The sequence below is a fragment of the Microcaecilia unicolor genome, chromosome 2 (genome assembly GCF_901765095.1).
Source record: "Microcaecilia unicolor chromosome 2, aMicUni1.1, whole genome shotgun sequence".
In the NCBI taxonomy this organism is placed as follows: domain Eukaryota; kingdom Metazoa; phylum Chordata; class Amphibia; order Gymnophiona; family Siphonopidae; genus Microcaecilia; species Microcaecilia unicolor.
The window spans coordinates 17,252,256-17,278,374 of record NC_044032.1 but is presented as its reverse complement, the minus strand read 5'-3'; the positions used below and the strand labels follow the sequence as shown (position 1 = coordinate 17,278,374).

Here is a 26,119-nt window from a genome sequence, read left to right as displayed (position 1 = left end):
TGTGTATTTTTTATACTGTATCATATTAGTCCTATTCGAGGATTCAGTTTGCCGTTTCCAAGTTTATGTCACTGATTTTATTTATTGTTATGTTTAAGTCATTTTACTGTTTTTACACTGATAACAAAACGCTAAGCTGTAACTGCTGTCCACCACCTTGGGTGAATCTCTTCAAAAAGGGCGTTAATAAATCCAAATAAACAAATACAAATTAATAAAAATAATGCAAAGTCCTGGAATAAATGTGCCCGGAGACATTGCATCAGAAAACACAGGGTTTAGAAAGTTATGTTCAATAAGCATGTTTTTTTTTTTTTGTAAACTTAGTTGAGGAGGTTAAAAATTACACAGATCAAAGCAAACTACTGAATTTCCTGAATGCCGGCTCCATGGGAATGCTTGAAATAACTGCTCTTTGTAAGGCAAAGGCAAATCGGAAGTTATTTCTTTAGTGTACCCCTTGTGTTGTGTATTTACCATCTCCTGCAGACCTAAATGTCTGAGCACTCCACGCTCTGTGACCTTTTTGTAGGTAACCTTCAGCTTTTTTTCATGTAATAAATGTGATATTAATGCCAGGTGGAACTTGTGAGACAGCTGGACTTTTACTGCAGTTTAACACCCATCAGCCGGAGGTATGGTGTCAGAGGTCATGGGTAATCCTGTGGGTTGATATTCCAAGTGCGTTAACAGAGTAAGTGATGCTGAGCGGGCCCAAGGGAATATTCAGCATTACTTATATTTTACTAGTAAAAAAGGCCCGTTTCTGACACAAATGGTTACCGATGGAATAGAGAATGCAAGTGAGCTACAACGAGCAGCTCATTTGCATTCCTTTTCCTTGATGCATAGCCAATTCGCTAAGGGAATCGGTAAGGGGAGGGGCTTTAACGATTTTTTAGTGCATCTCCCCCTCAATTGGGAGCAAAACAAGACTGACATACAAATTCACAAGGCACAAAGCCATGAAAACTCCCAAGCAGGTCGGAACGTCGAACATGAGAGTAGCCATACTGGGTCAGACCAGTGGTCCATTTAGCCCAGCATCCTGTTTTCCAAACAAGTGGCCAAGCCAGGTCACAAGTACTTGGCAGAAACCCAAATTGTGGCAACACTCCATACTACAAATCCCAGGGCAAGCAGTTGCTTCCCATGTCTGTCTCCATAGCAGACTATGGACTTTTCCTCCAGGAATTTGTCCAAACCTTTTTGAAACCCAGATGCGCTAACCTCTGTTACCACATCCTCTGGCAAAGAGTTCCAGAGCTTAACTATTAGTTGAGTGAAAAAATATTTCCTCCTATTTGTTTTAAAAGTATTTCCATGTAACTTCCATGAGTGTCCCCTAATCTTTATATTTTTGGAACAAGTAAAAAATTGATTTACTTCTACTCGTTCTACGCCACTCAGGATTTTGCAGACCTCAGTGGTGGTAAAGGTCCATATTCAGATGAAATCTTCATAAACCGAACTGTAATCTTAAAGACATGACAGTATTATACCTCTGTTGATGCAGATTCATTGGCTGTCCATAGAGGTGCAAATTAATTTTAAATCGTGTACAGTAATATTCAATAATATAATATTTGGGAGGGTTTGATCTGTACACAAAAGGAGGACAAAACTGGCACTCTACGAGGTATTTTCCTGTTGCATTTCCCTAGTCCTAAACTATTTCAATCCAAGAGAGCTTTCTCATCTAGCTTTCCTTATCAGGCGTCCATTATTCGGAATTCATTTTCGAAAATGGTTGAAATCTTTCTTCTTTAAGAAATATGTCGATGTTAAGATGTTAAAGTCAAATGTTTTATTATTATGTACTAGCCGTTAAGCCCGTAAAAACGGGCGCGTATTGCAGCCCTCCTCTCTCCCCTGGCCTCACCCCGTCCACCGATCCTCCCCCCCCTCCATATCCAGTGACCCTCCTCTTTCCCTTGGCCTTCCCCCCTTCCCCCATGTCCAGCAACCCTCCTCTGTGCCCTGCTCTCACCCCAAGTCCAGCAACCATGGCCTCTCCCCCCTGCCCTCCCCCCATGTCCAGCTACCCTCATCACCGCAGCTCCCTCCCCTCTCCGTGCCGGGCCCCCTGCACTGACCTGACAGCGCCTCTCACCTCCGTGTGAAGGTGCTACAGGCAGTAGCAGATTTCTCTGGTGCTGCCTGCAGCACTTCCACACGGAGGTGAGAGGCGCTGTGGGGTCAGTGCAGGGGGGCGGGAGCGGCGGCGGGGATGCGGGGGGAGGGTGTAGGTTGTTTCGCGCGATGTTCCTTTCCAGGTGGCAGCGGCGGCGTCCGACAATTCGACTCCGTTTCCCTCTCTGTTCCGCCCTCTGACGACATGACGTCTTGACACGAGGGCGGGACAGAGCGGGAAGTCTGTACTGCACATTTGCAAGTGAGTACGGTCACTTGCCGTTTATATGTTTGATTTCCCAGGAATAACTTGGCTTTTTATTTTGGAATCCACATAGAATATGAGACCAAGGCTTTTAATGTAATTCCTCTACGTCAGGGCCAAATAGCTAATCCTTTCATTTAAGCGGGATTTGCATGGAGATGCGCTGATCTTAGCACACCTTTCTACTCGCATTTTAAAACACACTTTCCCCGAGTCCCACTGTTCTGTGTATGAAAGAAGAGCGGGACTTGGGGGTGATTGTGTCTGATGACCTAAAGGTGGCCAAACAAAGTAGAAAAGGCAACGGTCAAAGCCAGAAGGATGCTCAGCTGCATAAGGAGAGGGATGACCAGCAGGAAGAAAGAGGTGATTGTGCCCTTGTATAAGTCTCTGGTGAGGCCCCATTTAGAATATTTGCGCAATTCTAGTGTCCAAGCCTAAGAAAAGATATAAACAGGATGGAGTCAGTCCAGAGGGCGGCTGCAAAATTGGTAAGCGGTCTCTGTCATACAGAAACAGGCTTATGCACCGCAACATGTATGATATGGGAGAGACGGGTATGATAGAGACATTTAACTACTACTACTACTATTTAACATTTCTAAAGCGCTACCAGGGTTGCACAGCGCTGTACAATTAACAAAGAAGGACAGTCCCTGCTCAAAGGAGCTTACAATCTAAAGGACAAAAAAGTGCAGTCAATCAAGATTGAGGCAGTCTAGATTTCCTGGATAGAGGTACAATGGTTAGGTGCCGAAAGCGACATTGAAGAGGTGGGCTTTGAGCAAGGATTTGAAGATGGGCAGGGAGGGGGCTTGGCGTATGGGCTCAGGGAGTTTATTCCAAGCATAGGGTGAGGCGAGGCGGAAAGGGCGGAGCCTGGAGTTGGTGGTGGTGGAGAAGGGTACTGAGAGGAGGGATTTGTCCTGTGAGCGGAGGTTACGGGTAGGAGCGTAAGGGGAGATAAGGGTAGAGAGGTAATGAGGGCTGCAAGGTAATGAGTGTACCTCTGTGGCTTGGTGGTCTAGTGGTTAGAACACGGCTCTTGACATCTAGAGGCGGCCGGTTCAAATCCCACTGCTGCTTCTTGTGACCTTGGGTAAGTCACTTAACCCTCCATTGCCTCAGGTACAAACATGGGCCCTTTTACTAAGGCGCATTGGTGCCTATGCACGTCCGGCTACCGCATGTCCTGGGCAGTAATTTCATTTTTGGCGTGTGCCCAAACACACAGTAGAAAATGTTTTCTATTTTCTACCATGGGGCGCTTAAGTGCCCGGTTAATGCGTGAGACCTTACCGCTAAGTCAATGGGCGGCATTAAGGTCTCAGGCTGAAATGGATACATGTCCATTATGCGGCACAATAGAAAAAAAATCCCTTTTTTACAGGCGGACTCAGAAAATGGACCAGCGCGCGTCCAAAACACACGCCTACACCAGCGCAGGCCACTTTTGGGCACGCCTTAGTAAAAGGGTCCCTTAGATTGTGTGCCCTCCAGAGACAGGGGAAAAATACCCAGGGTACCTGAATATAACTCACCTTGAGCTACTACTGGAAAGATGTGAGCATGATGGATCTGTGACAGGGATACAGAAAGTGCCTTTGCAGAGGGTAAAGAGAAAATATAAATAGTTTGGCAGCAGGGACATTGTACTGGAAGCTTCTCTGCTAACCTCCAAACTCGGTCCCAGTTTTTCAGTTTTTAATGAGTTGCTTGGGAGTATCACCGAGCACGTGCTGTACTAGGACTAGGGGGCATGCGATGAAGCTACAATGTAGTAAATTTTAAAACGAATCGGAGAAAATGTTTCTTCACTCAACGTGTAATTAAACTCTGGAATTCGTTCCCAGAGAATGTGGTAAAGGTGGTTAGCTTAGCGGAGTTTAAAAAAAGGTTTGGACAGCTTCCTAAAGGAAAAGTCCATAGACCATTATTAAGTGAACTTAGGGAAAAAGCCACTATTTCTGGGATAAACAGTATAAAATGTTTTGTACTTTTTGGGGATGTTGCTGGGTATTTGTGACCTGGATTGGCCACTGTTGGAAACAGGATGCTGGTCTTGATGGACCTTTGGTCTTTCCCAGTATGGCAATACTTATGTACTTATGTACTTCCACTGGTAGGTGATTTTTATTCTGATGTGTGTGCAAGTAGATATCATACCTGGACATGGATGGACCTCCCTAACTTTTGGGCTTGGTTTGTTTTTACTTTGACTCCCTCCCCACCTCTAATGGGATAAGCAGGGCCAGTGGGTCTGGAAACACTGGCCTCAGAATCCTCTGCTTCCAGGAACATCAGCTGCAGGTACAGAAGCTCAGCTACATTTTCAGTCTGCACTAAGTATGAGGAGAGGGGTAGCGTTGTCACAGAATAGGGTAGATCAGTGCCAGAGCTCAGCAGCATGCATTCTCGGAGCTGCATTGGTCCCAGTGCTCTCCAGATACCTGCCTAGACGGGCTGGAGGTCCACCAAGTCTGATTTAAACTCAGAGGGTACCTGGTGAACGTGTTACACCAGAAGGTTCCAGGATGATCTCTCTGACCTCATGTGCAACTTTCTTTAAATTAGTCACCTTATTTTCTAACTCCTCTTACTCTCTTACCTATACGTTCCATCTTTGCTTATACCCTGCACTGTCAATTAAAATGTTCTATTACGTATTGTGTTGACATTGTAAGGAGTATACTATCCAAAACGATACCGCACAAGGTATGGGGGTACCATACAAAGTGTGGAGGTGCACTTAAATCCCCACGAAACAATTAAAAGGGAACGGGGGGGGGGGGGGGGGGAAAGATAGGCTCTTAACAAAACAATGGGGAAGACGTATAGTTAAAACAGCAGAAAACAGTGCACATAGGAATTCACAATTCTCTCTTTCCACAAGAGCGGAGGCGGGAGCGTAATCGTAGTTACACGTCCAGCATAATCTGGACGTGTAACTACGATTACGCTCACTACGTCTTGCACCGCCTCCACTCTTGTGGAAAAAGAGAATTGTGAATTCCTATGTGCATTGTTTTCTGGTGTTATAACCATCCAAGCGCCTGATAAAACCTTTGGAAGACTCCTGAAGAAGGCGCTACGGTGCCGAAACACGGCTGTGTTGAGTCAACCTGTTGTAATAAACTTTATTTTTTAATTGAAACTATACGTGTTCCCCATTGTTTTGTTAAGAGCCTATCTTCCCCCCCCCCCCCCTCTGTTCCCTTTTAAGGAGTATACTATGCCATACTTTGTATTGTTATTGGAATATTTTTACTGCTGTAATTGCCTATTGCCGATGTTTGATTTATTCCTACTGTAGACCACCTTGAGTGAATTCCTTCAAAAAGGCGGTAAATAAATCCTAATAAATGAATAAAGTAAATAAATAATGTCGAAAACAGGGACAGAATTGATGGAGGTCTCTGGGGTGCCTTTGGCAGTTACCAGAGGGTTGCAAAAGTCATTCTAATTTCCAGAGCAAGAACACTTCGTTAGAACCCACACGTTTCATTTTCTCGAGGTAAACTCGATGTCTTCTGTGTCATGCATGAAAATTGCCTTCTGGTATCAGCAAAGGGAGTGTCTCCCTCAGGCTGCAAAACTGCAGTAACCCCAGGCCGTCATGGCGGCTCTCTCCAGTTCAGGGTTTGCAGCTCCTTTTCTGTTGCACTCTGCAGAAGAGAAATAACCAGGGCTGGACTGCTGTTTTATGGTGCTGTGAGGTTAGCTTGTTGACTTTTAGCATTGTGCCAGTGTGTCTGATGCCCAAGTCCCATTGGCCAGTGACAGTCAGATTGTCATGGTTGTGGCTGTGCCCTTATGTCCAGACCTACAGTTTCTCTGTATCTAGCTCTGTGACCTCTCCAGTCTGCCTTTTTTCCTGTTGTTGTTCTTCCTGTTAGCCAAGCCTCGCCTTGGTGTCCCTGACGCCAAGCCTCGCTTTGATCTCCCTGCTTCTGCTTCATTTCTTACTTGTGACATCATCAGCCTACACCTTTATAAGGACCCATGGAGCTGTCCTGCGTTGACTTTGCAACAGGTCTATTTTCCCTTTTCTTGTTGTACTGTTTGATTCTCAGGGAACTGGTCTTCTTGTTAAGCTGTGCCTCTGGGCACAGCCCTGAGCGCTGCATGTGTGGTTTTGGTTTGAATCTGTATGGATTACTTTTCTGTTAGGTTAGCTGTCAAGCAAAGTCCTGTTCTGTTTTTCTGTATGTGTGTGTGTTTCTGGTTTGAACCTGAATGGATGACTTCCTTGTTATCTAGGCTCTCCAGCATAAGCCTGTTCTGTTTCCTTGTGTGGTTTCCCATGTTACCTTTCACTATTCAGAGAGCCAGTTGTTGCCAGCTCTTTTCCTTGATTACTTTGCTTCCGTGCAGCTGTTGGTGCTCTGTCTGCTCTGTCTCTGCCTGCCTTTCCTTTCTCTACCCAGCTGTGTGCTGACTGAGTTCTAGTAAGAACATTGTTTTTCCCTTTGTTTGCTTTAAACCCTTGTGCCTGTGTGTAGGGTCTTTTGACCCCTTGGTTGTGGCTCTGTTTAGTGCAGTGTGTATGCACTTCTTGAGTAGTACTTGCTCAAGAGATTCCATTCTGTTTCTTTTCCCTTCCCTCTGGTATGAGTGGGTTCCAGTTCGGCCTTGCGGCCCCCTATGCTTGGACTTTGTTACGGGTGGGTTCCAGTTCGGCCTTGCGGCCCGTATGCTTGGACTCTGTTACGGGTGGGTTCCAGTTCGGCCTTACAGCACGTATGAGTGTCCTTCCTTTGTTCCTGGTTTTCGCTTTAGCCAGGCTCTGTTTTCACCTTGCCTTGAGTGTGCTCTGTCTATTTGCCATGTCTGGTATCTTGTTTGTATTCAGTGCCTGGTTCGCCTCTGCTCTGCGCCTCCCCAGAGGACTTGTCTGCTGCAGCCCAAGGGCTCACCATCCCAGGTTCTGTGACACGGACATTGGGCTAGGGTGCACTTGGTTTGTGTATACATACAGCTGAAAGTCCGCCGCTGATCTGTGCACCCGTAAAGCTTCAACCAGCATATTCTCTCTTCCTCCAACTGACATGTCTTTTTTCTTTTTATTTCCTCCAATGCAGAGAAAGAAAGACTCCTGAAAGCAAATGACCGAGAATTTAATCTGCAATTTAAATATGCGGTGAGTACTCCAAACCTTTCAGATTTGCTACTGAGGAAGAAAGGTCTAAAAGATGTTTCCCCCTACATTTGGGATCTCTTGGATAGTTTGATCATTTTCTGATGATTTGTTTGACATCTGAAATTTAAACAGCAATGAAAGGAGGAGATGGGGGTGGCTATTTGGAATTGAAAATGTTTCTCTTATATCCATCCCGCTATCACTTCTTTCCTGCAAAGAGTACATTTTGAGTGTCTTAAGCCTCTCCTTATAGGCTTCTGTCACAAGCCTTTTGCACAGAATGGCATCAGTTTTATTATACTCACTATCTGCAGATCAGCCGAAATAGTCCCTCCTGCATCTATTTCTTGTTTAATGGCGTTCACTCCCTGTTCTCCTGAATGATATGTGGCTAGTGGATGTTACCATTCCAAAATTCTTGATTTTAAACTTCTTCTCACTAAAATTAAAATCATATACTGGTATATATGAAATATAGCACGAACAGCTAGAAAGCGGATCTACATAAAACATGAATACAGCATGGACAGCTGAAGAGTGGTTCTATATCAGAGACCCATGCAGGTGTCACACAACATACATAACACGTGAATACAGCATTGACAGCTGAAGAGTGGCTCTATATGAGAGACCCATACAGGTGTCATCCAACATACATAACACGTGAATACAGCATCGACAGCTGAAGAGTGGCTCTATATCAGAGACCCATACAGGTGTCATCCAACATACATAACACCAGTGGCATTCCTGGGGGGGAGGGGACGGTAGGTGCGGTCCGCCCCGGGTGCACGCCACTGGGGGGGGGGGGTGCCGCGTGCGCGCCTGTCCTCCGTTGTTCCATGCTTCTTCTCTGCCCCAGAACAGGTTACTTCCTGTTCCGGGGCAGAGAAGAAGCATGGAACAACGGAGGACAGGCGCGCGCGGCACTCCCCCAGCGGCGTGCATCCGGGGGGGGGGGATTCCTTCACGGGGGTGTCCTTTCGCCGGGGGGCGCTGCACCCAGGGGGCGGGGCGCATCGGTGATCCACCCTGGGTGTCAGCCCCCCTAGGAACGCCACTGCATAACACGTGAATACAGCATCGACAGCTGAAGGGTGGCTCTATATCAGAGACCCATGCAGGTGTCACACTGACATACATAACACATGAATACAGCATGGACAGCTGAAGAGTGGCTCTAAATCAGAGACCCATAGGTGTCACACAACATACATAACATATGAATACAGCAAAGACAGCTGAAGAGTGGCTCTAAATCAGAGACCCATAGGTGTCACACAACATACATAACATATGAATACAGCAAAGACAGCTGAAGAGTGGCTCTAAATCAGAGACCCATACAGGTGTCACACAACATACATAACACATGAATACAGCGTGGACAGCTGAAGAGTGGCTCTACATCAGAGACCCATGCAGGTATCACATGAATACAGCGTGGACAGCTGAAGAGTGGCTCTACATCAGAGACCCATGCAGGTATCACATGAATACAGCATGGACAACTGAAGAGTGGCTCTATTTAAGAGACCTGTGCAGGTGTCACATGAATACAGCGTGGACAGCTGAAGAGTGGCTCTACATCAGAGACCCATGCAGGTGTTACACTGACATACATAACACGTGAATACAGCATCGACAGCTGAAGAGTGGCTCTATATCAGAGACCCATGCAGATGTCACACTGATACACATAAAAACATGAATGCAGCACAGGCAGCTAAAGAGTAGCTATGAAAGGTGAGGTACTACTAATAGGTGAGTTTAATATGTCAGACGTTGAGTAGGGTGTCCTTGCTGTGGAGTCATCTAAAAGCAAGGGGATTTTGGATTCTTGTTCTAGCAGTTGGTAATGGAACCCGCGCGGGATGGAGTTATTCTGGTCCTGGTGCTTACAAACGGGGAAAATGTTTTGGATGTTACGTGGGCGATCATTTCAAATCTACTGATTACCGAATGGCGTGGTTCAATATTAAGACACAGGAGGAGGGGGCTTATTCAAGACTGAAGGTTCTAGGGTTCGAAAGAACTAACTTTGTCAAGGGGGAATATCTCAAGGAAGAGTAAGTTGGATGGGAACAGCAGTGGGCGAAACTGAAAGGAGCTATTTTAAAGGTGACAAACCTCTATGTTTGAAAAGTGCATAAAAGTAAGAGGAAAAGAAGGCCTCTTGCAAATGTAGCAGCTGAAAAGGTAAGGGAAAAAAGATGACCCTTTATAAATTGTGCCAGAAAATACTAAATGAATCACCACCTAATCATATGCTTTTAAAGATTTAACAAATTCAAAACAATTGCATATGAAAAGTCACTTCCCTTGAGGATAAGGCATGCTCGTGCTTATAGTTCATATGATCAACTCATAGTCCATTCACCCTGTTCAGTCTCACAATGTCAACAAAGGTTCCCTTTAACTCTGGCCGAGTTTCGCGTGGCGTCATCAGAAAGGGAATCTGCAAACAAAATCAAAGGTAAAGAAAAGACTTCCCCACACGTACTAGAATATACTCTTTACCTTGCGTTCCTAAACTAATTCTCAAAAAGTAAACTCCTTACAAAACATTCTACAGAACCAAAGACGGACACCAAACCCCAAGCGGGTCCGCATCAGGGATCCACCTTCTCACAGCTCAGAGCGTGTGACGTCATGTTTCCCGTGCTCTTTAAATACCCGTATGACCCCTGCACAGCCTCAGTTATTGGTCAAACACAAACAGCTGTGTACCCCCCTCACATAAAGCTCTAGTCCTCGCTTGCTTTACCCATTGTAGATTTTGAAGCCATCATTTTAAATTGCACAAATGTTATATGCCAGCCCTCACACGGTACATAGTATCTTAGCTACTATGGCCTAGTGGTTAGGGTGGTGGACTCTGGTCCTGGGGAACTGAGGAACTGAGTTCGATTCCCACTTCAGGCACAGGCAGCTCCTTGTGACTCTGGGCAAGTCACTTAACCCTCCATTGCCCCGTGTAAGCCGCATTGAGCCTGCCATGAGTGGGAAAGCGCAGGGTACAAATGTAACAAAAATAAAATAGATACTATTGGAGATTCTACATGGAATGTTGCTACTATTGGAGATTCTACATGGAATGTTGCTACTACTGAGATTCTGTTGCTACTATTGGAGATTCTACATGGAATGTTGCTATTCCACTAGCAACATTCCATGTAGAAGGCTGCGCAGGCTTCTGTTTCTGTGAGTCTGACGTCCTGCACGTACGTACGTGCAGGACGTCAGACTCACAGAAGCAGAAGCCTGCGCGGCCACATTGGTGATCCGCAAGGGCTGACTTCTAGTGGAATAGCAACATTCCATGTAGAATCTCAAATAGTAGCAACAGTGGAGGAGTGGCCTAGTGGTTAGGGTGGTGGACTTTGGTCCTGGGGAACTGAGGAACTGAGTTGGATTCCCACTTCAGGCACAGGCAGCTCCTTGTGACTCTGGGCAAGTCACTTAACCCTCCATTGCCCCATGTAAGCCGCATTGAGCCTGCCATGAGTGGGAAAGCGCAGGGTACAAATGTAACAAAAAGAAAATAGATACTATTGGAGATTCTACATGGAATGTTGCTACTATTGGAGATTCTACATGGAATGTTGCTACTACTGAGATTCTGTTGCTACTATTGGAGATTCTACATGGAATGTTGCTATTCCACTAGCAACATTCCATGTAGAAGGCTGCGCAGGCTTCTGTTTCTGTGAGTCTGACGTCCTGCACGTACGTACGTGCAGGACGTCAGACTCACAGAAGCAGAAGCCTGCGCGGCCACATTGGTGATCTGCAAGGGCCGACTTCTACATGGAATGTTGCTAGTGGAATAGCAACATTCCATGTAGAATCTCAATAGTAACAACAGTGGAGGAGTGGCCTAGTGGTTAGGGTGGTGGACTTTGGTCCTGGGGAACTGAGGAACTGAGTTTGATTCCCACTTTAGGCACAGCTCATTGTGACTGTGGGCAAGTCACTTAACCCTCCATTGCCCCGGGTACAAATAAGTACCAGTATATGTAAGCCACATTGAGCCTGCCATGAGTGGGAAAGCACGGGGTACAAATGTAACTAAAATAAATAAAAATAAATTCACAGCCACTCAACCTCTCTATTTAGTCCACGAGGTTGAACTGTATCCCAGGAGAAAATGAAACGTTGTTCCTTCTGGATGAGTATATTACTCAAAGAGCCCCCTCTTTGCAATTCAATATGTAGAAGATGAAGCTACAATATAGTAAATTTAAAATGAATCAGGGAAAATGTTTCTTCACTCAACGTAAAATTAAACTCTGGAATTTGTTGCCAGAGAATGTGGTAAAGGCGGTTAGCTTAGCGGAGTTTAAAAAAGGTTTGGGCGGCTTCCTAAAGGAAAAGTCCATAGACCGTTATTAAATGGACTTGGGGAAAATCCACTGTTTCTGGGATAAGCAGTATAAAATGTTTTGTACATTTTTGGGATCTTGCCAAGTATTTGTGACCTGGATTGGCCACTGTTGGAAACAGGATGCTGGTCTTGATGGACCTTTGGTCTTTCCCAGTGTGGCAATACTTATGTACTTATGTATCTCAGATCATTGATATCATGGTGGAACTCCTGCCAGTGCGCCGACAGGGGAGCCTCTACCTTGCATGTATGAATATTACTAACATGCTCCCCAATGCGAGTTTTTATTCTTCTAGTTGTATGACCAATGTAAAACAGTTTACATGGGCACCAGATGCGATAGATTACTCCCTGAGAATTACAATTCGTCCTTTTGTGCATATGAAACTGACGCGTATTTATTTATTTATTTATGAACATTTATACCCCACCTTTTTCCACATGAAGCAGACTCAAAGTGGCTTTTAACGCACAGGTGAATCAATTACAATTACATTAGATAGGGGAGAAGGAACAGGGTAAGAAGGGAAAGGGAAGAGAGACCAAGATGGACGGTGGTAATCCAGATGCTGAGATGGACCAGAGTGGTACGAACAGTTCTCGGCAAGGCGATCCACAATTGGGAACTGTAGCAATACCCAGTAAGCGCAGACGAAGCGCAGAAGAAACAGCAGTATGCGGCCTGGAGAGTGGTAGTGGTCACCAGAGGCAGTTCATATGCCAGTTCAGAGTGGCCTATTGTGGGGGTGGGGGGGGGGCTGAATCACATCACCCTCTTGAACATATTGGCAATACATGCATCCCCCCGCATTTGTAGTCACCCGGATGAGTGTGCTGGCCCTCTCTGTGACCAGAGAACGTCTCTCCTAGGTTGCGACCCCTCTTGTATGCAAAACAAGGTGGATCTTGAAAAGGGGCATGAACCTTCAAAATGTGCAGACTCAGGACTAATGTCAGGAAGTATTTTTTTCACGGAGAGGGTGGTGGCTATGTGGAATGCCCTCCCGCGGGAGGTGGTGGAGATGAAAACGGTAATGCAATTCAAACGTGCGTGGGATAAACACAAAGGAATCGTGTTTAGAAGGAATGGTTCCGTGGAATCTTAGCGGAGATTGGGTGGCGATGCCGGTAATTGGAAACAAAACGGGAGCTGGGCAGACTTCTACGGTCTACCCCCTGATCGTGACTGAACAGATAGGGATGGGCTGGAGTGTAAATTTTAAGGGGCTTCGATGTTAGCTTCAGAACGTTTAGTACAAGAAGAGTGCTGGGTAGACTTCTACGGTCTACGACCTGAGAATGGAAAGGACAAATCAAACTGGGGTATACATACCATGTAAAATGAGTTTTATTTTATTTATTTTATTTTTGTTACATTTGTACTCTGCGCTTTCCCACTCATGGCAGGCTCTATGCGGCTTACATGGGGCAATGGAGGGTTAAGTGACTTGCCCAGAGTCACAAGGTTTATCTTGTTGGGCAGACTGGATGGACCATTCAGGTCTTTATCTGCCGTCATTTACTATGTATGTTACTATGTTACATAACCAGAGAACTGGTCGTCTAATGGCAGATGAAATATAATGCGGACGAGTGCAAAGTGACACATATAGCGTTCCAATACGTTGGATAATTTTTCCTATTAGGCAGGAAAAGGATCTTGGTGTCATTGTGGAGAATACACTGAAATCCTCAGTGCGGTTGTGGTCAGAAAAGCAAATAGAGTGTTAGGAATTCATTAGAAGGGAACGGAGAATAAAACAGAGAATATTACTGGGCCTCTGTACAGATCCATGAGACAACCGCAGTACGGTGTGCAGTTTCGGTCAATCCGTCTCAGAAAGGATACAGCGGATCTAAAAAGGCCGACCGAAATGATAAAGGGGATGGAACGGTTCCCCTGTGGAGAAAGGCTAAACGGGCTAGGGCTGTTCGGCTGGGAGAAGGGACTGCTGAGAGGAGCTATGACAAAGGTCTATAGAATCCTGAGTGGGTGAAGTTAATAAGGAATATTAGGACCAGGGGGAGCTCCATGAAATGAATTGATTACAAACTTAAAACAAATTTAAGAATGAGTTGGGTTTTTTTCAAGTAACCCAGGGAATTTTGTTGCCAGAGGACACAGTTAAGATGCATGATTTTGGCGACCAGCCTGCTTATTTTCGAAAGAGAAGGGCGCCCATCTTCCGACACAAATCGGGAGATTGGCGCCCTTCTCTCAGGTGCGGCCAAATCGGCATAATCGAAAGCTGATTTTGGCCGCCTTCAACTGCAGTCCGTCGCAGGAGCCGCCAAAGTTTAAGGGAGCGTGTCGGAGGCATAGTGAAGGCGGGACGGGGCGTGGTTAACACATGGGCACCCTCGGCCGATAATGGAAAAAAGAAGGCCAGCCCTGATGAGCATTTGGCCGACTTTACTTGGTCCATTTATTTTCAGGACCAAGCCTAAAAAAGATGCCCAAACTGAACAGATGACCACCGGAGGGAATTGGGGATGACTTCCCCGTACTCCCCCAGTGGTCACCAGCCCCCTACCGCCCGCCCCCCATAAAAAGTCAAAACATTTTTTGCCAGCCTCTATGCTAGCCTGAAATGTCATACCCAGCTCCATGACAGCAGTATGCAGGTCCCTGGAGCAGTTTTAGTGGGTGCAGTGCACTTCAGGTAGACGGACCCAGGCACCCCCCACCCCCAACTGTTACACTTGTGGTGGTAAATGTGAGCCCTCCAAAACCCACCCGAAACCCACTGTACCCAAATGTAGGTGCCCCCCTTCGCCCATAAGGGCTATGGTAGTGGTGTACAATTTGTGGGGAGTGGGTTTTGGGGGGGATTTGGGGAGCTCAGCACCCAAGGGAAGGGGAGCTATGTACCTGGGAGCAATTAATGAAGTCCACTGCAGTGCCCCCTAGGGTGGCCGGTTGGTGTCCTGGCATGTGAGGGGGACCAGTGCACTACGAATGCTGGCTCCTCCCACAACCAAAGGGCTTGGATTTGGCCGGTTTTGAGACGGGCGTCCTCGGTTTCCATTATCGGCGAAAACCGAGGCCGACCATCTTTAAGTCCGGCAATCTCAACATTTAGGTCGACCATCTCTAAGGCTGACCTAAATGTTGAGATTTGGCTGGCCCCGACCGTATTATCGAAATGAAAGATCTTGTTCGATAATACGGTTAGCTCCGCCCCTTCCCGGGGCCGCCCTTAGAGATGGGCGCCCCCATTCAGTTATGGCCCTCCAGGTCTATTAACAATTATTAACCACGTAGGATCACTCCCTTATGATCTACAGGCATTACTAAGTGATGGGATTTGCCACTGATGGAGTTCCCAACATTTCTTAGGCTACAACATTCAAAATGTACTCACTGGAGAGGAATATAAAGGTCATAAGCTGTGGTGTGCTGGAGCAGGCTCTCACAGGCTCGCAAGAGCCGGTTGTTAAGTTTTTAAGAATTTTAGGAGCCGGTTGTTAAAGTAGGGCCCTCCATGGCTACTTTAACAACTGGCTCCCAAAATGTGGGCTTGGGCCCCCTGCTGAATTCTCTTTTATTTTGCTGGTGGGGATGCTGAGTCCCGCCAGCCAAGTAAATAGACTACTGCTGCTCCCCGCTCCTTGTTTCCAGCTCTGGGCAGCAGGCTGGGACTTCTCGAGTTCCAGCATGCTGCTCAGCGCAAGACGTTGGGAGTGGTGGCAGTCCATTTATTGGCTGCCAGCAAAGGTATGCCTAGCGTGCCCGCACGAAGGGAGGGAGGAGAGAGAGGCAAGTGTTGCTCCCCCACCCCACCCGGCCACTCCTGGCCCTTCCGACTGCAGAGCTGGCTACGTACGGAGAAAGAGCCGGTTGTTAAAGTAGGGCCCTCCATGGCTACTTTAACAACTGGCTCCCAAAATGTGGGCTTGGGCCCCCTGCTGAATTCTCTTTTATTTTGCTGGTGGGGATGCTGAGCCCCGCCAGCCAAGTAAATAGACTACTGCTGCTCCCCGCTCCTTGTTTCCAGCTCTGGGCAGCAGGCTGGGACTTCTCGAGTTCCAGCATGCTGCTCAGCGCAAGACGTTGGGAGTGGTGGCAGTCCATTTATTGGCTGCCAGCAAAGGTATGCCTAGCGTGCCCGCACGAAGGGAGGGAGGAGAGAGAGGCAAGTGTTGCTCCCCCACCCCACCCGGCCACTCCTGGCCCTTCCGACTGCAGAGCTGGCTACGTACGGAGAAAGAGCCGGTTGTTAAAGTAGGGCCCTCCATGGCTACTTTAACAACTGGCTCCCAAAATGTGGGCTTGGGCCCCCTGCTGAATTCTCTTTTACTTTGCTGGTGGGGATGCTGAGTCCTGCCAGCCAAGTAAATAGACTGCTGCTGCTCCCAGCTCCTTGTTTCCAGCTCTGGGCAGCAGGCTGGGACTTCTCGAGCATGTGAGAGAAGTTCCAGCATGCTGCTCTGAGCAAGACTTTGGGAGTGGTGGCAGTCCATTTATTGGTTGCCAGCAAAGGTATGCCTAGCGTGCCCGCATGAAGGGAGGGAGGAGAGAGAGGCAAGTGTTGCTCCCCCACCCCACCCGGCCACTCCTGGCCCTTCCAACTGCAGAGCTGGCTACGTACGGAGAAAGAGCCGGTTGTTAAAGTAGGGCCCTCCATGGCTACTTTAACAACTGGCTCCCAAAATGTGGGCTTGGGCCCCCTGCTGAATTCTCTTTTACTTTGCTGGTGGGGATGCTGAGTCCTGCCAGCCAAGTAAATAGACTGCTGCTGCTCCCAGCTCCTTGTTTCCAGCTCTGGGCAGCAGGCTGGGACTTCTCGAGCATGTGAGAGAAGTTCCAGCATGCTGCTCTGAGCAAGACTTTGGGAGTGGTGGCAGTCCATTTATTGGTTGCCAGCAAAGGTATGCCTAGCGTGCCCGCATGAAGGGAGGGAGGAGAGAGAGGCAAGTGTTGCTCCCCCACCCCACCCGGCCACTCCTGGCCCTTCCAACTGCAGAGCTGGCTACGTACGGAGAAAGAGCCTGTTGTTAAAAATTTACCGGCACACCCCTGGTCATAAGGTAAGGGAAGGGCCTTGCATTTGATATACCGTCTTTCTGTGGTACAACCAGAGCAGGTTTACATATTATATACAAGTACTTTCTCTGACCCTAGTGCAGTGGCGTTCCTAGGGGCGCTGACACCCGGGGCGGTCGCCGATGCGCCCCCCCCCCCCCCGTGCAACGCGAACCCCCTCGTCACCCCGGTGAAAGAACCCCCCACCGGGTGCACGCCGCTGGGGGGGGGTGCCGCGCACCGGTCAGCTTCGTTGTTTCCATGCTCCCTCCGCCTCAGAACAGGAAGTAACCTGTTCCGGGGCGGAGGGAGCATGGAAACAACGAAGCTGACCGGCGCGTCACCCCCCCCCCCCCAGCGGCGTGCACCCAGGGCGGGCCGCACCCACCGCCCCCCCCCCTTAGTACGCCACTGCCCTAGTGGGTTCACAGTCTAAGTTTTACTACATTCCGGTGTCTCTATTTTTCAAGTTTCTTTTCATTTTCTCCACTCTTCTCATTGAGTCTACCCTCACAACTGTTTGTATCCTAGTGACTGAATGTAGCTTGGCTTGAGCTGCTACCACTGAAAGGGCGTGAGCTAAATATAACCCCCCCCCCCCCCACCCACCCACCCAAAACTTATACCAGCAGAACAGAGCACATCCTGTCCATCACCCCAAAAGCTTATACAAAGCAGAGAAAATCTACAAGGTCCGAGGAAGTACCAGGTCATCAGAGCGGAAGTTTCTGGAGAAGAGTCATGTTCCCAGACAGTTGGAACGTCCGCTGCCCATGGAAGCTGTTTCAGAAAGGCGTTTTATAGAACGGCCAGGACATAGTGCCTTATGTCGTTTTGGTGACAATAATCATGTGCGCTTAAATCTCTCACCTTTATATTTCAGTAATTTTCTGATGTGTGTGTTGTATACTTTTTGCAGACCAATGCCATCAAGACTTCCAAGTACAACGTCTTCACCTTCTTGCCACTCAACCTCTTCGAGCAGTTTCAGAGGGTTGCAAATGCCTATTTTGTGTTCCTGCTCATTCTGCAGGTACAGTAAGAATGCTCTGATACACTCCTCTGTCTTCTCCATTGCTTCTTCCCATCTGGCTGCCAGTGATTCATTGTGTAATGTCTTTGGAAGATTCCCTTTTCTTCTACATCTCTTCACATACCTCAGCAACCTGCTGTCCTCAAGAGAGAGTTTAACTTCTGCAGATATTGCTCTGTGACTGGCCTGTAGGTGTTACTGTAAGAGTGTTTGTACGTTTGGGAAGCTTGCCAGGTGCCCTTGGCCTGGATTGGCCGCTGTCGTGGACAGGATGCTGAGCTCGATGGACCCTTGGTCTTTTCCCAGTGTGGCATTACTTATGTACTTATGTACATTCCCCCATCTGAGGAGAAAGAGCTTAAGCTGGGAATGGAACCCAAGTCTGGATGTAAATTGCAAGAAGGATTACACCCCTTGGACCAATGCTTCTCAACCTTCCCTGGAGATACACTTAGCCAGTTGGGTTTTTGAGATTCCATTTGCATACAATTGGTCTCTGATACATGCAAATTTATTTCATGCATATTCATTGTGGTAGTCCTGAAAACCCATCCGGCTATGTGTATTACCAGACAAGGGTTGAGCAGCACAGCCATAAATAGAGGTCCATTGTGTTCTCTGAGATCTATTCAGAGCTTCGCATCTTTGAAGATTGAGTTAAAAAGTAAAATAGGATATTTGGGGCATGAACTAGCAAGTGGGTAAATGAACAGAACCAAAAGTTGATGGGACAATTCTATCAACCAAGGGCAGGTGAAAATTTTGGGAGTAGCTATAGGCCCACTGACATTCCTGGCTCACTGTGTCTTATCCCAACAGAGACTTTCGAGTCTGACCCACTGCCATCTTGAGACTTACTTTGAGACCTTCTTGTATCATACACAGCCTTCCAAGATCCACTGTGACATCCCCACCAATGATACCTTCCAGGCTCACCCACTGCCATCTTACTCCAACAGAAAGACCTTCTAGTTTCATGCACAGCCTTCTGAGACCCACTGTGGCCTGTCCCTACCAATGATACCTTCCAGTCTCACGCACCATTCTAGAGTCACCCATACAAAACACAAGTATGGCTGGTGTAAGTGCGGGCATGTTCATTTTAGTGTAACCCAAATGGGTTAAAAGTTGTGGGTTTTTTTATAACCAGGGCTCCACGGCTGCTGGAGAAGAGAGGCTGTTGGCAGCGCCAGGGCAGAAAACTAGAGTCTGTGGAAGCAATGGGGTCAGGGTGCCTCGGGTCAGAAAGGGGTCGTTTGGGAAGAGCGTGCCGTGAAGGCAGACATCAGGGCACTTCTGGTGCGCATGAGTGTGTGTAGCAGAGGAAAGCCAGGGTGACAGTTGGGAGCAGGGGAGATCAGGCTGTGTTAGGCCTGGTGGTGCTCTTTTGGGCATGTGTGGGTTTTTGCACATGCACAGAAGAGATTTGGAGGCCTGATATGGTGCCAGGGTCAGGATTAGGTGCTTGGCCAGTGTAGGATTACCATATGTCCGGTTTTAGCTGGACGTGTTCTCTTTTTGAGGACGGGCGGGTTTTGCCAGCCTGCTCGTTTGTCCAGGTTTGCGGGTGGAGGGGGCAGGTGGGCCTCAGGGTGTCCTATCCTCCCCTCCCCTTACCTTATTATCATGCCCTGGTGGTCTAGTGGCCTCTTCAGGGCAGGAAAGAGCCTCCTCTTTCCTGCCCGGCGTGGCTTCTGACCTGTCGTGCTCCCGGTACTGCTTCAAAATAGAAGTCTCGCGAGGCTGTGTCTGTTTCATCCTGTCCCGGATAATTACTGTTGTGCTATCTGTCACCTACTACTACTATTAAACATTTCTATAGCGCTACTAGACTTACGCAGCGCTGTACAAATTAACATGAAAAGACAGTCCCTGCTCAACAGAGCTTACAATCTAAATTGGACAGACGAACAGACAGCTAGGGGTGGGGAAATTGCAGTGGTAGGGGTGATAAGTGAGGGTGTTGAGTAAGAGAGTCATGGTTAGGAGTCGAAAGCAGTAGCAAAGAGGTGGGCTTTAAGCCTAGACTTGAAGACAGCCAGAGACTGAGCCTGACGTACCGGCTCAGGGAGTCTATTCCAGGCATAGGGAGCAGCGAGATAGAAGGAACGGAGCCGGGAGTTAGCAGTGGGGGAGAAGGGGGACGACAGGAGACATTTACCCACCTCACCCTCCTATTGTTTTTGTCTGATATTCAGCCAGTGGTGGTCAGCGTTTCTGTGTCTGCTGCCAGCTGTATTCCCGGATATTCGATGCCAGGCCGTATCCGGGTTCCATTATTGGATATCTGTTTTTTTAGGTTGGTCACTAAAGCTTATGTGGTTCAGCGCAATATCCAGCCCTAGACTGCATAAGCTGAACCGCTTAAAGATGGGACGTCTATTTATGTGGTCCTTTAACTTACATGGTCAAGGGCTGAATATCAGTTCTTAACTGCATAACTGGCAGAGTTTAAAAAGGGGTTGGACGGTTTCCTAAAGGACAAGTCCATAGACGCTACTAAATGGACTTGGGAAAAATCCACAATTCCAGGAATAACTTGTATAGAATGTTTGTACGTTTGGGAAGCTCGCCAGGTGCCCTTGGCCTGGATTGGCCGCTGTCGTGGACAGGATGCTGGGCTCGATGGACCCTTGGTCTTTTCCCAGTGTGGCATTACTTATGTACTTATGTCCTCTACTTGGCTCACTTTTATTACATAGAGCAGTGATTTAACCTATTGTGATGTCATAGTGGCTCATTCCACCAATAAGAGCCAACCTCATTAGTGATGTCACAATGGCTTGATTGTATAGAATGTTTGTACGTTTGGGAAGCTTGCCAGGTGCCCTTGGCCTGGATTGGCCGCTGTTGTGGGCAGGATGCTGGGCTCGATGGACCCTTGGTCTTTTCCCAGTGTGGCATTACTTATGTACTTATGTCCTCTACTTGGCTCACTTTTATTACATAGAGCAGTGATTTAACCTATTGTGATGTCATAGTGGCTCATTCCACCAATAAGAGCCAACCTCATTAGTGATGTCACAATGGCTTGATTGTATAGAATGTTTGTATGTTTGGGAAGCTCGCCAGGTGCCCTTGGCCTGGATTGCCCGCTGTCGTGGACAGGATGCTGGGCTCGATGGACCCTTGGCCTTTTCCCAGTGTGGCATTACTTATGTACTTATGCCAACTCTGCTCTCAGATCGTCCACAGGTTAGCTGGCTTTGGTGCAGGCTCTAATCGCGAATAGTCAGCAGTGCTAACGGATTATACGCCGCTGAATGTCAGTGGTCGATTTAAGCGCGCAGCAACCTTTCCTGCCCGCTTTAATCATTTTGACTATTGCCCGAAGAGTGTTTAGTGTAACTGAATTGTGCACCGCTTTGATGTACTTGCACTGTGAAAGGAACAGATCGCAAGGGTAGTATTAAAAAGTCCCATTTATTCACCACACATATCCTATATAATAATTTGCACCTCCAACGTTCCATGTCTGGCTGCCTGGGTTCGTAACATCTCCTGATGTCAGCCAGCCTCCAGGGTTCCATTCCCCCTCACTGTCCCACCCTCGCATCAAGACGTAATGATGTCAGAGGACGGAACAGTGAGAGGGAAGGGAACGCTGGAGGCAAGCTGACGTCAGGAGGGATGTTACAAACGGAAGCCAGTGCCAGCCAGCCAGAGAACGTTTAGGTGCAAATCGAGGGAAGGAGAGAATCGCAGGACATCGAGGGGAAGGAGGGAGGAAGGGAAGGGCAGGGCAGAGGAGAATTGATGGACATGGATGGGATGGGAGGACAGTAGAGGAGAGAATCGCGAGACACGGATGGGAGGGCAGGGAAGAGGAGAATCGCTGGACATGGAGGGGAGGGGAGGGAAGAATTGCTGGACATGGAGGGGAGGGCAGGGCAGAGGAGAATTGATGGACATGGATGGGATGGGAGGAGAGAATCACGGGACACGGGAGTGCAGGGAAGAGGAGAATCGCTGGACATGGAGGGGAGGGGAGGGAAGAATTGCTGGACATGGAGGGGAGGGCAGGGCAGAGGAGAATTGATGGACATGGATGGGATGGGAGGAGAGAATCACGGGACACGGGAGTGCAGGGAAGAGGAGAATCGCTGGACATGGAGGGGAGGGGAGGGAAGAATTGCTGGACATGGAGGGGAGGGCAGGGCAGAGGAGAATTGATGGACATGGATGGGATGGGAGGAGAGAATCACAGGACACGGGAGGGCAGGGAAGAGGAGAATCGCTGGAAATGGAAGGGAGGGCAGAGGGGAGAGAAATAAAAGCTTACATGACAGCCTTCCTAGGGCCCGTTTCATTGTTGAGGAAACGGGCATGGTTGCACTAGTGTGAATCATAAATCATAGAATAAAAGCCTGACAAGATTTTTTTTTTTTACATTTGTACCCCACGCTTTCCCACTCATGGCAGGCTCAATGCGGCTTACATGGGGCAATGGAGAGTTAAGTGACTTGCCCAGAGTCACAAGGAGCTGCCTGTGCCGGGAATCGAACTCAGTTCCTCAGTTCCCCAGGACCAAAGTCCACCACCCTAACCACTAGGCCACTCCTCCACTCCTTACCAGGGCTGCGTCAGGGGCTTCAATGACAAAATCCGAAGGTGGTTCCACACAATTTGACCTCTCAGCTAAAAACAGCTTCACTTCCACAGAAGCTGCACAGAGTCTGGTGGTGATTTATGATTCATATATATGTGTAGTGAATAAATTGGACTTTTTAACACTACCCTTGTGAGCTGCTCCATTCTGGACATTGCAGATTGTCTACTTAAGTGTTTTCTTGCACTGTGAAAAGCAGGAGTGTAGCTATGGGGGGCCTGGGCCCCTGGTTTGGCTGGCGGGGGGTCCCCAACCCCCACCAGCCGAAGCCTTGTTCAGTGCGGTCTCCGGCGCAGCCGAGTTCGCTGCCTGCCCCCTGCTCTTCTTTCTTCTTGCTCCTCCTGTGCACGCTTACGCTCAGCGGTCTCCAGCGCTGCCCCCTGCTCTTTTTTTCTTGCTCCTCCTGTGCACGCTGACGCTCAGCGGTCTCTGGTGCAGCCGCGTTCGCTGCCTACCCCCTGCTCTTCTTTCTTCTTGCTCCTCCTGAGCGTCAGCGTGCGCAGGAGGAGCAAGAAGAAAGAAGGGCAGGGGGCAGGCAGCGAACGCGGCTGCGCCAGAGAGTGCGCTAAAGAAGGCTTTGGCTGGTGGGGGTTGGGGACCCCCGCTAGGAAAGGTATTTGTTTGTGAGGAGGCGAGGCAGTGGGGGCGGGTGAGGTGAGGCGGTGGTGGGGAGGGGCAGCACTCAAAATGTGCCCCCAACTCGGGCTCTGGCCCCCTCCCACCGTGAGGTCTGGCTACGCCCCTGGTGAAAAGGCAGCATATCAGATCCGGAGTAAATAAACAGCTACATAGATAAATAGAACCATGCACATACATACAGCAGCATCTTCAACCCTTTATAAACTTTACTAGCTGTTGAGCCCATAAAAACGGGCTAGTAAAGGAAGGGGGGGGGGGGGTTGAAAGGCTTCCCCCCGGATAGGTCGCCGCCGCCCCTCTCCCCGGAGTTGCCGCCGCCGCCGCGGCCCCCCCTCCACCCAGGCCGGGTACATGGCTTCACTATTCAAACCGCCGGAACGCAGCACACAACTCATCTGAGCTGCCGTCGGCCTTCCTTCTGCTCTGCATGTGTTCCGCTTCTCTGCGTGTGTTCCACCCTTGTGTGACGTAACGTCGGCGAGGGCGGGATGCAGGCAGGTAAGGAAGGCCAACGGCAGCTCAGATGAGCTGTGTGCTGCGTTCCGGCGGTTTGAATAGTGAAGCCAAGTAACCCGGGCCGGGTGGAGGGTGGGTGGCGGCGACTCCAGGTGGGTGGGGGAGCGGTAGCGGCAACCCTGGGGGGGGGGGAGCGGTGGCGATGGCGGTTCCCTCACTCGCAGGTGCGCAGGTTCCCTCTCTGTCACGCCCTTGTCCTCACGTATTGACAAGGGGGCGGGACAGAGAGGGTCTCTACTGCGCATTTGCGAGTGAGTAGGCCTCTTGCCATTTATATGTTTGATAGGCCACCTGTTACTCCCCCCTTCCCCGAGCAGGATCAGTTTAAATATCACAGACCTTTGTAAATTAAACCTTCTCTGCAGCAGGTAGTTCTCTTCTGTCTCTGTTACATAACATATCCTCAGTCAATAGAAATAGAATAAAATAAAACAGAGAAAAGAAACTAAGATGATACCTTTTTTATTGGACTAACAATGCATTTTTTTATTAGCTTTCGAAGGTAGCCCTTCTTCGTAAAAAATGTATTGTTAGTCCAATTAAAAAAGGTATCATCTTAGTTTCTTTTCTCTCTTTTATTTTATTCTATTTCTATTGACTGCTTTTAGAAGTGGACTAACACGGCTACCACATCTCTCTGCTCAAGGTAATATATCCTGAAAGGAAATCTCCAGGTCCTGTAGGCCAACCACAGTATAGTTGGGTTCACTTTCGTCGCTCCTCCTTGCTTCTCGTCTTGGGTTCCAGGGTGGGTGTCCTGCCTCTTCAGACTGACCTGGAAAACACCCAAAAATGTGTACTCTACATTACCAATAAAAAGGTCCTGTTAGTATTCGGATTAGGTACTTCACTGTTTATGTTCCCTGGACCTGCTTTTTATCAGGGACATCTCGTTACAAACATTAAGCTGGTGCTGGTTAATTTGCACTGGCTCCCAATATATTAACCTACACAGTTCAACGTTTTGACACTCATACACCAGGCTTGAAAAGATGCTGCTCCCCTCCCAGCTGAATCATTGTTAGGAATTTATTACCCTTCTAGACCACTTGGTTCCTCAGACGAGTGTTTGCTAGACGCTCTGCCCTTTTTGTCAGATTACTATTCTCGGGCCAGTCCTATGAAAGTTGTTGCCTCTTGAGTTACGGCTCATTTCTAACCCAGCCTTCTTTCAGGAAGCTTTTCACAGCTTGCTACCTAGCTAAGGTCGCAGATTCTCGGTGTTTTAGAGGGCATCGTAATTACGAGATCAGGATGCGCTGTGTTTGTTTGTACAATGAGATTCACATAGCCTGATGGTGGTGGTTCTTTCAATGGCAATTTATGTGATCCACTAGCCGTTGAGCCCGTTAAAACGGGCTGGTATTGGGGTTTTTGGAGGTCGACGCTGGTCCCCCCCCGTGTGGTCGCCACCGCTCCCCCCCCGCGAGGTCGCCGCTACCACCTCCGCCGCCAGCCCTCCACCCTACCCAGGCCCTCTCTCCGCTACTGAACTTACATCCATTCGCCGGAACACAGCAGGGAGGGCAGATCAGTTGAGCTGCCGTCGGCCTTCCTTCTCTGCCTGTGTCCCGCCCCCGTGTGACGTAATGTCAGCAAGGGCGGGGCACAGGCAGGGAAGGAAGGCGGATGGCAGCTCAGCTGATGTGCGTGCTGCGTTCCGGCGAATGGATGTAAGTAACCAGTAGCGGAGAGAGGGCCTGGGCCAGGTGGAGGGCTGGCGGCGGCAACACCGGGTGGGGGGAGCGGTAGCGGCGACCTCGGGCGGGGTCGGTAGCGACCTCGGTGGCTTTGCGTAGTTTCCCTCTCTGTCCCGCCCCCGTCATCACGTATTATCGCGGGGGCGGGACAGAGAGGGAAGTCTCTACTGTGCATTTGCGAGTGAGTCAGTCACTCGCCGTTTATATGTTTGATAGTTACCTGCAGTCTGATTTTCTCCGATGTTTGTTTTAATTTATTTAATGTATTGATTTTTTTTGTGTTTTATATGTATGCTTTATTTTAAACCACATCTCTTGGTCTTATGCTGGCCTTTGATTTGGTAGATCGCCAACTTCTTACGGCTAATAAATATAGGAATATGTGGCAATGTCTTATCATGGTTTCAACTTAAAAAAGTCATGAGGCTCTTTTCTTGCTACTTTATACATTATCCAAATGAAATTTGCAAGAATTAATTAAACTAAAGGAGGAAAAAGACCTCAGAGACTCAATAAATGCTACATTTAGCTTGCAATATACAAGGTATTGCTTTGCATCTTCTTCACAGGTCTTAAAGAGCCTCCCATTTATTAAAACATATCTGTTGTTTTTATTGTTTTGTTTGGAGAAAAGACGGCTGAGGGGAGATATGATAGAGGTCTATAAAATA

The 26,119-nt window shown here is 48.3% G+C and overlaps 1 protein-coding gene across 2 annotated transcripts in view; it reads left to right on the top strand.

Moving 5' to 3' along the window:
* Positions 1 to 26,119, top strand: part of LOC115462800 (phospholipid-transporting ATPase ID-like) — a 258,559-nt gene that overhangs the window by 127,453 nt on the left and 104,987 nt on the right. For both annotated transcript variants that reach the window (XM_030192816.1, XM_030192815.1), the window contains exons 3-4: positions 7,480 to 7,538; positions 17,871 to 17,984. In XM_030192816.1, the coding sequence (XP_030048676.1) occupies positions 7,480 to 7,538; positions 17,871 to 17,984 (173 nt within the window). The remainder of the gene's footprint in view (positions 1 to 7,479; positions 7,539 to 17,870; positions 17,985 to 26,119) is intronic.